This window comes from Fusarium fujikuroi, chromosome FFUJ_chr02 (genome assembly GCF_900079805.1).
Source record: "Fusarium fujikuroi IMI 58289 draft genome, chromosome FFUJ_chr02".
In the NCBI taxonomy this organism is placed as follows: Eukaryota; Fungi; Ascomycota; class Sordariomycetes; order Hypocreales; family Nectriaceae; genus Fusarium; species Fusarium fujikuroi.
In genome coordinates, this window is record NC_036623.1 from 2,776,665 (window position 1) to 2,789,733 (window position 13,069).

Here is a 13,069-nt window from a genome sequence, read left to right on the forward strand (position 1 = left end):
AAATTGATGCCTTACCGCCTTGCAGATGACCGCGGGCCGCATCCGAGTGCACTAAGAAGCTACATACCTTACCTTATCATGGAGGCAAAAGTCTAGAACCAAATGATTGAATCAAGTCTCGAGCATGAAAGCCATTATAATAAGTGAGGAAATGAGTTTGCATGGCATCCAAACAAAGCGTAAACTGTTGGCTCTGGGCGAATTATCAATTTGTATTATCCTCAGAGTCAAAAGCTTACTACCTGCTTCCTGCTCATTCTCATGCAGGTTCCTGTCTCAAGTTTGCGGAGGTGGAACATTCAATGTCGAGTTGGAAGCCCAGCCTCCTCACTTTCCAATCACATGGAGCCATTCCAAGTTTAGCGTTGCTGACCGACACGACCTGAGGCACAAAGTCGAAGCCTCGTGCACGGACCATGCTAAGGCATCATTATATAAACGCGCTTTCCTTCCAACTCAGTTTAGACTCTTCATACTTACCTTGCCTCAGGAAAGCCAGCTCAAGAATTGGCCTTTCTAGTGTAGAGGGCCTGCATTGCACACCCGCGGAGTCACTCTACTCTCTATTGTCCTTCGGGACCATAGGGGGCGGAATTTTTGATTTATCACCCTCTTTCATTGTGATCTGCTGCTTGCGGCGGGTATGAAGAAGGAATATGTGAAAACTGCTTTCGAAACCTGGATGCGATTGCTTCCCCATCTGACAATTACCGCGCTTGCTGGCCAATTCCTGTCACGAAGGAGGACGGATCTCAGTCACTATGGCACGTCGCAGCGGCATACCACAATAACGACTTCATCAGTGGGTCACGGTGAGACGCGTCGGCTTTGAGCTGGTTGCCTGGTGTCGCTATTGGCGCAAGGCGTATGTATAGCTCAGCGGGAGCTTAATGGCATTTTCATATTTTTGACAATCGTATTTTCACACTGACTTTTGCCGACGGGTTGACCCCTGCCCGTGCCCTCGAGTCGAATTCCGTCACTTGATATCGCACTGTATGTACCATGCCGAGGGATCACAAGAAAACTCGGGACATATACCACCATAGGTAACAAAAAAGAATTGGCCCATTCTAGCAGAAACTTCAACCAGTCTTTGGATTGGTGAATTTTGGCATCAGTGGCCAAGGATTGAAGTTTTCCTGCTCCCTGATGCTGTGTTATCTCTGGTGCAACTTTCCCCACTTCCGTACGTGTAAGTCTTAGAGGCCAAGGTTTCGTCACGACGGTGGTAGGGGGGCAGCGAGGTTTACCAGGTCAGAGGAAGAAAGTCACCTTCTGGTTGTTGGAGCATGCTTCGCGTTGACTGCCACCATTCACCAAAGACTCAAGCTGTCGAGTTCGAAGAAAGCGGCCACAGCAAGATGCAAGATATCTATGTACCTAGGCAGCGCTCTGCAAACCAGATATTTGTAATTACAGCAGTTCAGCGTTGCACTTGGGTCTCATATGTACATAGGCCTCCATGCCCTGGTCATCCAAGCATGGGTGCGAATACGGGCAACATCGCGAGACAGACACGACATGATAGTAATGGAAACTTATTGCACATGTCCCTAGATATCCTGAACAGACTGTGGGACGAGCACATTGGCCGCTCTAGCAAAGCCATTATTTAAATGGTACGTTTTCGGCTCCTATCGAGGTTCTCTAGGGGACTGCAAGAACGCATGAACCTCTTAGGTTCTCGATAGGTGTACTCGGATAAGATTAGTATGGTAGAATAAACACTTTCCCGTTCGCACCCTTCATTCATTATATGTAAGGAGTCGTTTTGCATCTTGGGCTTCCTGTCTACATGTTACATTTGACAAAATGCAACGCAACAGTCGCTCCTTTGGCACCAAGCAATTTGCACGGTGGTGATGACGCGACTTTCACAGCCTCCTAACGCATATTCGCACGCACAATGTAATGGACTTGGAACAGCCGGCGCTGATTGGCTTGGAGGTGGAAAGCCTGATTGGTACCAAGCCTGCTCCCTGCAAAACAAGCCAGTCACTGGCAGCAACAAGGATATGCCGTCCTTGTCAAGCAATGTCCTCGCATACAGTACGAACAAAAGGTCTGATAACACTATACACACTGTGCTAGTAAGCTACCTCTACGAGTAACCTCTTTCCATTTGATTACATCTTGGTTAAGGCAGTCTGGTCTGGATTTCGATATTATTCATGAAGGTTTAGAAGTGAATGTCGTAGCCAAGATCATAATGCCATACACTCGCATCAAGTGGCCAAGCTCCTTGTGCGGAACTATCTCGTTCTTCTCATCTTAAGCAAGTCTCTACTCCGTACACGGCGAACAACGTTTACTTTAGACAAAAAAACACTACTAATTTAGGCACACGGTATTGCTCCCCTAAGTTTCCTGGGACTTACCTCGGCGGCCTCAGGTTAGCTTAACACTAACTTAGAATGAATGGTTTCTCGTTTCACCAAGCGTAGATTATTTGTGGCGGGTGCCGAATTTCAGATGCCCCACCCATCCCCACTGTAAGCCCACCAACCAAGTCATTTCTTAGGCTAACAAGCCCAGCTTCAGCTGTCATCTGCTGTTTATTGCCTTCGATCGGCTCTGAGACATGCTCAGGTTACGTGCCTGATTCCCTGAAAGTGACCGTCGTCATTTTGCCTTTGAAAATCTGGTAAAGCCCCTCCCGACTCCTTCGCTTCCCGTTCATACCGAAATGCTCAACTCCTAGTGTCGGCCCATCACCAAAAGCAAAGCAAAAAGCATAGCAAAGCAGACTCGATAGACTCGAAAGATATGGCTTTACTTTCTTTGTCTTGTTTCCATTACCGTTCCTCTTACACATGCTATCTCAATCGATACTCGAGTCTCAACGGACTTACTCAGTGACAAACAAGCCCCTGGCTGGCTACGCCAACGCCAACAAAAACTCGCCGTACGCAATTTCCAGCAGAAACCCTCTCCCCTCCGCTCTCTTGAGTTATCTTCCCCCCCTCCTTAACCCTGTGCTCAGGCGCAGCGGGACAATATTTATTATTAGTGCCTCAGGCCAACAATGCGCCCTGCGTGCCCTGTTTCCTGCACTAAGAGTTCCCCTTATCCACCGCCAGTCAAGGTTTGGTCTAGCGCCAAATTTTGGTTATTGTCTCGTCTCTTCTCTTCCATGTCTCTCTGTCTCGTCTTTTCTTTGGGGGGCCACTGTCACTGGAGTGGGAGTGTCCCCGTTCCTCACTCGCACACTTCCTTCTCAGGAACTTCTGCCCAATCCAGCCCAGAAGCACCAGGAGAGGATACCAAAAACGGCCCAGTGACCCATTCGATTTTTGGCACCGTCTTATGCTATCACTGCTGCTTCTGCGCGCCGAGATTGAGTGGGAGCCATCAAGAGAATGAGACGGGAAGCGTGAGCCGCTGATGAGGTGAAGACACCAGAGGTACGTACTCTTGTTTTCTGCCCTTCCGTTACCTTACCTGAGGTGCTCTCCTCCCCCTCTTAGCCAACTGGAAATGGAACCCCAGGCAGGTCCTAGGTCGGTACCTCAGTACCAGTACCAGCCCAGCCCAGCCTACCACCAGTGAGCACCAGCACCAGCACCAGTACCACACTTGTCTTGAAGCACTCCCGGGCTGGTCGCTCCTCCCCATCCTCTTTCTTCCCATCACCCACCCTTCTTCGTGCAGTCCACGATCTTCAACCTTCACTTCTCGTTATCTCCATTCTGCTTCAAGCGCTCCTTGTGTATGGATTGTGTTTGAGTAGTCTCAAATCTTGTTTCTCTTGATTTTCCATCGAGTTTCGCCACCTACACATTTAATCTTCGTCTCCTCCGCGCTCGACACCTCGACCATAACTCGTCTCAACCCTGCCGTGACCGATCACAACGAGATTTGCGAAAACACAAACCGACCGACCGTGTCCCCAACACGCCTCCGACTCGCGTCTACGCTTCGTATTCGACGTCTTCTTGTCAACTTGATCACGACTGTTGACTTCGTTTTCCCCGTTGCCGCGCCGCTGGCCCTCCACCCTTTGTGTCGACGCCTCGACCTGCCTCGAGTCTCTTGTTCGACGATTGCGATTCCTGGCGGTCGGAATACGATCCACCCTTGTCCTGCCGAATGAGAATACCTTAAACCTCTCTGGTTTTCGACCCCTTCTTACGGTCTTCCCGGCGCGCCATCTAAACGGCGTCGTCATGCTCCAAAGACCGCGACAGTAGATTAGCACATACCCCCCTCAGGTGTTCACTACATTATCTCTAGCACAGATTATGACCGACAGACCAGCGCCGCTGTCTACGCATTCTGCGACTCCTAGTCAGATCGCCCCTCTTTCTCTTTCGGGCGCAACGCCTAATGACGAAGTTGCCCAACTGATTGAGGGAGCGGAAGAAGAGCCATACACTATCAAGTGTATATGCACCTTCTCTGTCGATGATGGAAACACAATTTATTGCGAGTCGTGTGATTCGTGGCAGCACATCGACTGCTTTTACCCTGACAATCGAGAGGAAGCCGTGCGCGAAGATTTTGCACACTCGTGTGCAGAATGCAAACCGCGCCCTCTCGACCGTCAAAAGGCTTATGATCGTACACTGCGCTTAATAAATGGAGCAACGGACGAGCCTGCCGACAAACGAACAAAAAGACCACCTTCCAAAAGCCATAAGAAGAGATCGAGGCCTGCGGAGCTACCAATAAATGGCCATGCGAGTCCGCAGGAAAATGGAAAGCATGGTCATTCTGGAGATCATCACCCTCCTCCCAAAAAGGCGAAGCATCGCTCATCACACTCTGTCAGTTCTCAGGCTCCCAAACGGAGCCCTTCATACGGAAATGGCCGAACAAATCATGCCCACCCTCCCAGCCCTGCAACTACCCCTCCTGACCTTCCTGATGATTTTCAAATCCATCATTATTCTGAAAAGTTCTACGACCTATATAATGCCAGGGATGTCCCCGAGTCACGGAACAATGCTTTTGCCAGTCTTGCCATTCCTACTGCGCTATCTCGCTGGCTTCGCGAACCCAATACGATGCGGAGTGAAGTTGGCAGACGTCATTCGGAAGTATTCCAGAAGGCTCCCTCAAACTTGGAAGCCAACAAGCCTAAGCTTGAGGTCAGTGATGCAACACGAACACTGGATGATGGCAAAGCCCTAAGATGGAGGTTTCTCAAATCAAGTACACCAATCGAGAAGGATGTACCTCTTGTTGAGCTAAACGGTGAAATTGGGTTCCAAAAGGACTACTGTGCTGAACCTGTCAACCTCTGGGCAGATTTATCTTCGCCTCTCCCGTTTGTCTTTTTTCACCCTGTTCTCCCTTTGTACATCGATACAAGACAAGAGGGCTCTCTTGCTCGATATGTTCGCAGGAGTTGTAAGCCCAACGCCCAGCTTGATACATATCTTTCCGAAGAAAACGAATACCATTTCTGGATCGTTAGCGACAGGTATATCTCCGCCAATGAACAAATCACTTTGCCCTGGGATTTCCGATTGGAAAAGAGTGTGGATGCACGATGGCTTCATCTTCTTGGCCTAAGTGACGATGACTCGACCAACAATACGGAAACTCCGGTAGATGGGACAGAATACATGGCAATATCGAATTGGATAGATCGAATTCTTTCCGAGTACGGCGGGTGCGCTTGCGATCTGGATAACAACTGTGCGTTCGCACGATTTCACCGTCAGTATCTCTTCGGCAAACCCCAAGGACGTGCGCCAGCAAAAAAGAAATCAAGAAAGCCGAAAACACAAGCCATTTCCCCAACAAACACGGGGCAGACTGTCACCAGTCGAGCCACGAGTGAAGGCCATGTTGACGATGCTGGGGATAATGATAACAGATCCCAATCTGGGTCTATGCGAAGCAAGCCACCAAGTCGTGACCTTACACCTCTTCGCCAAGGATCTTTCGACCAATTAGGCATACTGACTGAGCCAACGGATCGAGACAAGCGGAAGGTTGCTATGGTTGAGGATTCGTTCCGTCGCATGGAGCAGCAACAACCCTCACGGAAGAAAAAGCGAGTATCAGATGGTACTGGTTCAACATCCTCTAAGTCGAAACATCGCAATGGCTCAGTTGCGTCTCATGGCAACTACGTGGATGCTGGGACTTGCAGGAGCCACTCAGGATCCCCTGCTAGCTCCTCTCCTCATATTCAACAAAGGCCGTCAATCTCGAATCAAGACTCCACGGCGACCCCATCACGCCAATTATCAGCTTCTCCCAGAGGAGTATACTGTGATGCAGCGGTACAAACGGACCCTGTCGAAGGCGCCTGGTTTAGTGGGCCACATCAATCACCTCGTCCCAAGAAGCGGATCATTTCGCTCTCGAAGCGACTCCTAAACAGCCGCCATAGAGTCCGAGCTGAAGGAGAGGATCTGCGCAGGCGATCATCTGTCAGCCAACTATCTAATGGCACCATCATGGAAGTTGACTCGCCTCTGGAGCACGAGGTAGTCATCAAGCGATCGGATTCAGAATTACCACCTTTGTTTTCCGCATTAGGGGACACACATATGGCAGATACCTCTTCACCAACAACAACCCCTGTACTAGGATCGGCTTCGAGTGACACATCGATCAAGACAAAGACTCCCGACCTACGCGTGCAGCTACCTCCTGTGCCAGCGTTCGATAGTGCAGGACTGGGGATTCACAACGCAACAACACCAAAGTCTGGTGGCGTGGGTCACTCCCCCCTTGCAGGTCCATTGCCAAGTCCATTCGCTCCGCCGGCTGTAAACGGCATTGGTACCCACCCTAGTCCTGTTAAGAAAAAGCTGAGCCTCAGTGACTACACTAAAAGCCGGATGAACAAGGCTGCCGGGAGAACAGCTGGAGGCCACGCCGTTCTTAAGCCTTCTATCTCAAGCCCTGAGGACACCAAGGTTGATATCATGGTCGATCCCCCGTCGATTGAGAAGCCGGCGGAGACTTTGATCATGGCTCCTGTAGCCGCTGCCAATGCGTCTTCATAAAGGATGAAGTACCTGTACGTTTAATGTGTCAACCGTTCAAGATTTTCTTTGTTGTTTCGTTTGGAATTGGGGATGACGGGATCAAAAGCCTGGAGTTCTTTCCTTTATATACACTGGCTGGTACGACAGATGATTACCCCTTTGATTTGGCGTTTAAGGAGGTTGTGGGATTACTGATGCTGGGATTGAAGGGTTCTGTCAATCGAACCCTGGCATCTAAATATGGGAACGGCGCACCAGGTTTGGTGCCTACGGGTCATGAGACTTCTCCTGAGGGAGAAAAAGCAGAGATGTTAAGTGGTCCTTGTTCGGGATATTTTTTGATTGATGTCCAGTTGAAGAGGGTTGGCCATGAACCAAAACAAGTGAAGAGTAGGATGGAGTAAATCTCTGACGGAAAGATGCTGAAGGAATCGTTGTATGTAATTATAGGCGTCAATCCTACTTGCACGTACTCACCACAGTCATGTTGCATTGCCCGTAACGATGGAAAATACAGCCCTTTAAAGACTCAAGGGCTATCTTGAACCGCAATCTCTTGTGACATGGTGAGCCAAAGGACAAAGTTGATGTTAATAGTAGGCAACACTCATTCCGTGACATCGTGGTTATTATTCTAAATCATTAACTTTCCAACCAGTGGAATGATAATCTATCGGGGCAGGTGATACGGTTGTGGCTCCGAGAAAGGCGCAGCCCCTTTTCTTTCTGTGTTAATATTGCGCAGCAGTCCCCCAGTTATCTTCCTTAAAGACCAACAATGCGAGACGATGCCTCACGAACAGTCCAAAGAACCCAGCAACAAGCTGGAGCATAGTAATCTCCAAGGCCAATCGATCTTCACGGAGTGGTCCCCGCCAGACAAGCCAGAGGTTGAGGATGGTAAAGTTGCTTGTCTCGACAAATTGACCCTTTTCATCGGTTGTTACCTTTACCAGGCGTAGCTTGTTGAGAAAGTGTAGGCCCTGGGCGACCAAGGGATGGGGTTGACGCTCGGGTGACCAGGGAGTCACAGACGGCTCCATGAGGCCAGACCGGGCGTTGAAGTGAGGAAGTCGGTGGCGTGGGCAGGGAATCAGACCGAAGACCTGGGGGCATGAGTAGAGGAAGTTGAATATTTGAGGGACAAGGAGGAGTCCGAGAGTCTTTGAAAAGTGGCCAAGGATACCGACAACAGCAAAAACCATACCCGAGAAATAGCAGTAGGTATCGCCGACAAACACCTTAGCAGGATACCAGTTGTGGAGGAGTAAGGCGAACGAGACGCCTATCCACGGGAGGAGGAAGTAGAGTGAGAACAAGTGCGAGTCGGTAGCAGGGTGAGGGTATGGCGTAAAGAGGTACAGGCAATCGTTGAAGACGAGGAGAGAAGCGATGACGATGCATTGCGAGACTTCAATGCCGTTTATGCCTGCCAGCATGTTGATGCTCTGAGGGCAGAACATGGCAACGCACGCCATGTAAACGTAGTAGAGAAACCCGAGATCAACGAGCTCGCCGAGATACGGCTGAAGCTGAAGAGGTAGGACAATAGAAGTGACGTCAAAGTCGACAAAGTAAACGACAAGAAGAGGGATCGAAGCCAGGCCGGGAATCCACCATTTGTGTCGCCAGCGAATATCGAAGAGATCATCACCAATACCGAGAAGTGCAATTGTCTGAAGAGAGATGATGGCACCCAGGAATGACGCGAGCTAGCGACAAGGTCAGTAAAACACCAGACATGCATGGCACGCATCTTTGGGTACATCTGCGCACCTTGTTGTGTGGAAAGCGATGTAGAAAACGGCCCTGGTTGACGTGCTGAAGCTCAACGACGACATCGCGGTTCCCACCGCCACTAGTCGCCGCAACAATGTCCTTGTAGAACGGGAATGGGATGAAGACAATGACGCTGAGGAGGTAGACCGCAGCGCACACGGCGCCCATGCACTCGGGGATCTCGGCGCGGTTCACCTTGCTCATGTCGCGGCCTTGGAAGCCAGCACGCATGAAGGTAGGGCCTAGCCAGCGGATCATGGCGAAGCAGAGCGCAAAGGCGAGAACCGACAGGGCCAGAGATGCCATGAGGGGCTCGCCATCACCATGGAGGGTATTTGCGAGGACCGCGAAAGCAGCTGCAGAGACGGTCGAAAGTGTAAGTGTTTCAGAGCGAGAGAGTGAGGTCATCATGGTTGTAGTCATGATGGGCGGTGGCTCTTGGCGTTGTAGTATAGTACCAACTATTGGTGCGCGATGATGATGATGATGATGATGATGATGATGGGTTGGGCGATGCGTGATGAGGGTTAAGAGAGCATCATGGAAGACGATATTGGGGAAAACCGCCAGCAGAAATGCGACTGCTATCATATGTCCAACACAATGCGCTCCGCTACCTAGGTACCTATTAAAGCAGAGCAAAGTCTATAGGTATTGTTGAGGTGAAGCTTGGTGACACGTTGTTACACTGCGGAACACGGCCGGGGCGGGTGTGGAGTGGCATATGAGTTACGCGGAAACACGTGCAAAATAGGAGATTGATACAAAGATCAACACCAGGGATTATCAGTTAGTCGGTAAACTGCTCTCGTGAAGATTCATGCTTCTTAAATTAGTCAGTCAATAGATTTTCATCCATCACCAACGCCCTCGGCCTAGAATATACGGGTATGCAACATAAGGTAGGTAATCATCGATTCATTCGCTCTTGAGGGTATATCGACATCGCTTCCGCCTTGAAACCACGTACAAGCAAATGACCAAATCTAAGGTAAGCGGAGAGTTCCTATCCCACCCAGTATAGTGAAACAAAGCAAAGCTGAGGCATCTACTAAGCCTATTATCAGTGAAACTCCCAGCTGAACCTATAATCCAAAGCGCCTGCGTCCGGAAATCGTAAAGTAATCCATCTAACTTTTGGTGCCCAATCGTCCCTTATCCTTTTTGCGCATGTGTCGGGTATCTCGTGTTCAATATTGTTGTTGTCTTCTGTCTTTAAATTTCCTTCACAAAGCCCACCTCTACCAGACTATCGGGGTCGATATCCAAATTGGCCAGCTTGGTTCGTGAATTCTCTCGGATCCACAAGAATGCTTCAAGTGCTACCCGGCGTATGATACTGGAAATACTCCTCTTTTTTGGCCTTTGCACCCGCATAGTCTGTTTGCCCATGAGATAAACCGTTTGTGCTTCTTCGGCGGCCCGCAGCGCTTCAAGCTCTTCTCGAAACTCTGGCGGCATGTCGTTCTCATCAGGTGGGAAAGGACCTCGGGTGATAAAGGTCATCAACTCGTTAACAATCGTAGGCGCCAAGTTCGGTGTGAGAACGTCATCCATGTAACCATGTCGCAGAACAATACGATAACATGAAGGAATTTTTGCTGTAACACGCGCAATGACGAACCGTTGGTCAGATGGAACCGTAGGCTGAGAGAGTGGGCGCATGTGGAAGAAGACGATCACCTGTGGCCTCGTCTGGAACTTCCGAACGAACTGCGAGAATACCTTGGGGATGTGATCACCACTCCCGCCCACTTTGTCGAAGAATATTCCGAGTCCTGGAGCGACCATTACTTGTCCGCCTCCAAACTCTGGTGAAAGCCTCAGCCTCGTCGAGCGCAGAGAGCCTTCACCTTGAATTCCCCTTGCTATTGAGTTGTTTCTCGAGGTACTCCGAGAGGACATGAGGAACTCTGCCGGGTCCACCATGTCTCTTTGCTCTGCTTCCCACTGCTGTTCTTTTCCCCATCGCCAAAGCATGACGAATGAACTAAGGATGGCGGACAGGACCAGCGCAAACCACCCACCGTCGGGCACCTTGTTCATTGCTGCACTAAGATAAATGCTGTCGAGCAGGATGAAGATGAGAAACCCGATGAGAACAACGATTGATGAGACACGCCAGATGATGAGTGCCACTAGTGACACCATGCACGTTGTAATAAAGCTAACGATAATGACACATGCGCCATAAGCATGACCCAAGCTCGTTGTCTAGTTCAAGCCAAGTCATGTCAGACGGGTCCGTTTCAAAGTGACACAATGAGGCTGGGTCGGTGACTTACATTGTTATAAACCGCCGTAACCACAACAGTACCGGTCATGAGTAGCCAATTTGCCAGTGGCATATAGATCTGGTCGTGGAATCGACGGCTGGTGTGAACAGTCTTGATGTGGGGAAAGTAGCTGAGCCTCATCAACTGAGAAATGAGTTGGAAAGAGCTGGTGATCACGGCCTGGCTGGCGACAACAGCAGCGAGTGCAGCAATAATGATACTGAAGTACAGTGTGCTTTCGGGAACAGTGCGAAAGAATGGATTGGTAAAGGCCAGCCCAGTTTCATCCTGTGAAATATAAGCAGCCTGGCCACAATATGTGATCAACAAGCATGGGAATGCCAGGAACAACCATGAAAGCTGTATGGCTCGCTGTCCAAAAGCACCCAGATCTGCAAAGAGTGATTCAACGCCGGTGAAAGCGAGAAGCAATCCACCAAGAGACTTCCATCCATCAGAATCGTTCCGTATTAGGTATTTGAACGCATAATGTGGGCTGAAGGCCTTGAGTACGGTGTGGTCGTACAAGACAAGATTGTATATGCTGATGGAGAAGTTGTAGAGGAGCCAGACAACAACGACGGGAGCGAAAGAGGTGCCGATTTTGGAGGTGCCAATGAACTGCAGCAAGAAAAGCGCAATGAGGATCGCGCACGAGGTCCCCACGATAGCCGGTCTTCCCAGATCAGGTCTGATAACCTGAATCCCTTGGACGGCGCCCAAGACGGACTGGGCTGGTGTCAGAATGCTGTCGGCCACAACCATGGAAACGCCCAAGACGCCAACAATCTTGAGGACGCTTTGTGCAACCCGACTACGTTCCAGAAAATCACGGGCCATTCTCCCAGCAGGGGCGAGTTCGGCGCCCGTCTCACGATCGAGGCGCACAACAATTCTTTCCGGGCCGTTGGGATCGACGCGGGCAATGTTGGCATATCGAGCAAGGAGAGAGTAGAGAGCAAAGGTTCCTCCTTGACCATCGTCGTCGGCTGACAGGACGATGAAACAATATTTAAGTGTTACGATGATGGTGAGGGACCAGATGATTATCGACAGAGCTCCCACGAGGTCGTGCCATGACGGCTGCTCGCTAAAAGTCGAACTGAAAACATAAAGGAGACTGGTGCCAATGTCGCCATACACAACACCGGTAGTTTGCCAGGCGAGCCATAATAAGACCGCGCCCTTGTACGTCTTTTCGAAATGAGAAAGTCAGACCTCCATTCACAACGTCGCACATTTATCCCCCTGGAACTAGGACCTACCTGCTTCTTGTCGCGACACAGATCCTCGTGCTCGATTCGCTGGGCCTTTTCCTGGTCATGCAGGTCGCGGGCTTCGGGATCAGTGGGGGCGGCATCCTCGCTTTCTTCGGCGGCCGCGTTGACCCAGGCTTCTATTCTCTGGTTGCGGGCATTGTAGGAGATCATTTCGATCTGGAGTCGGCAAGGTAGGCCACTTGGTGACGCTGGGTCCAGAGGCCAAAGGGCAAAGGCAAAGGGACTAAAACCTGGGGCTCATGCTTATATACTCGGCCATGTTCTGACTATGTACCTTGGTTAGTTAGGATGGTGGTGGATAATGGCGAGCCTAATCCTAGATGAGAACGCCATGGCTAGGCGAAACTGGGCTTTCCTGGTCCACTCTGCCAACAGCCACAAATCCTCGAGACTCGTAGACGGTGAACATCTTGACTGCCAAGACGTCCATTGGCAAGTGTCGGTGGTGCTGATAGGCCCAGGCGTACTCGGGATAGACCATCGTGTCTTGAGCCTCTCCACCGAAGCTCAAGAAGGGTTTAATGGTCCGTTCTATCTGCGTGCTGAGGAGATGCACGCATATGCAGGCTTGAGGCTGTGCGTACCAAGGACCCAATTTTCCCCTCACTTGCAGACGGCTATACCCACGATGTCGCCGACGTGCTGCTCACACTCGACTCAAAAGATTCGAGAAACTGTCAAGGGGGGGCCATTCCCTGATGGCTACTTTGAGTCAGTCCAATGACGTGCCGCCATCCATCCAGGTCACCCTGTCATCCTCCAATCTAAGCGTTGAGAAGTG

At 50.4% G+C, this 13,069-nt stretch overlaps 3 protein-coding genes; 1 reads left to right on the top strand and 2 right to left on the bottom strand.

The window, feature by feature from the left end:
• Positions 1 to 4,244: 4,244 nt before the first annotated feature.
• Positions 4,245 to 6,971, top strand: FFUJ_04454 (related to SET3 complex; the record flags this gene model as incomplete). Its single annotated transcript, XM_023572258.1, has 1 exon — positions 4,245 to 6,971. One exon carries the CDS (start codon positions 4,245 to 4,247, stop codon positions 6,969 to 6,971), a length of 2,727 nt encoding a protein of 908 aa, XP_023426415.1.
• A 713-nt stretch (positions 6,972 to 7,684) lies between these two features.
• Positions 7,685 to 9,155, bottom strand: FFUJ_04453 (probable UDP-N-acetylglucosamine:dolichyl phosphate N-acetylglucosamine-1-phosphate transferase; the record flags this gene model as incomplete). XM_023572259.1 has 2 exons in its annotated part: positions 7,685 to 8,665; positions 8,730 to 9,155. The coding sequence occupies 2 exons, from the start codon at positions 9,153 to 9,155 to the stop codon at positions 7,685 to 7,687; spliced, it is 1,407 nt and encodes a 468-aa protein (XP_023426416.1).
• Positions 9,156 to 9,947: 792 nt separating this feature from the next.
• On the bottom strand, positions 9,948 to 12,438 carry FFUJ_04452 (probable potassium transporter hak-1; the record flags this gene model as incomplete). XM_023572260.1 has 3 exons in its annotated part: positions 9,948 to 10,946; positions 11,018 to 12,202; positions 12,274 to 12,438. 3 exons carry the CDS (start codon positions 12,436 to 12,438, stop codon positions 9,948 to 9,950), a joined length of 2,349 nt encoding a protein of 782 aa, XP_023426417.1.
• Positions 12,439 to 13,069: the final 631 nt, after the last annotated feature.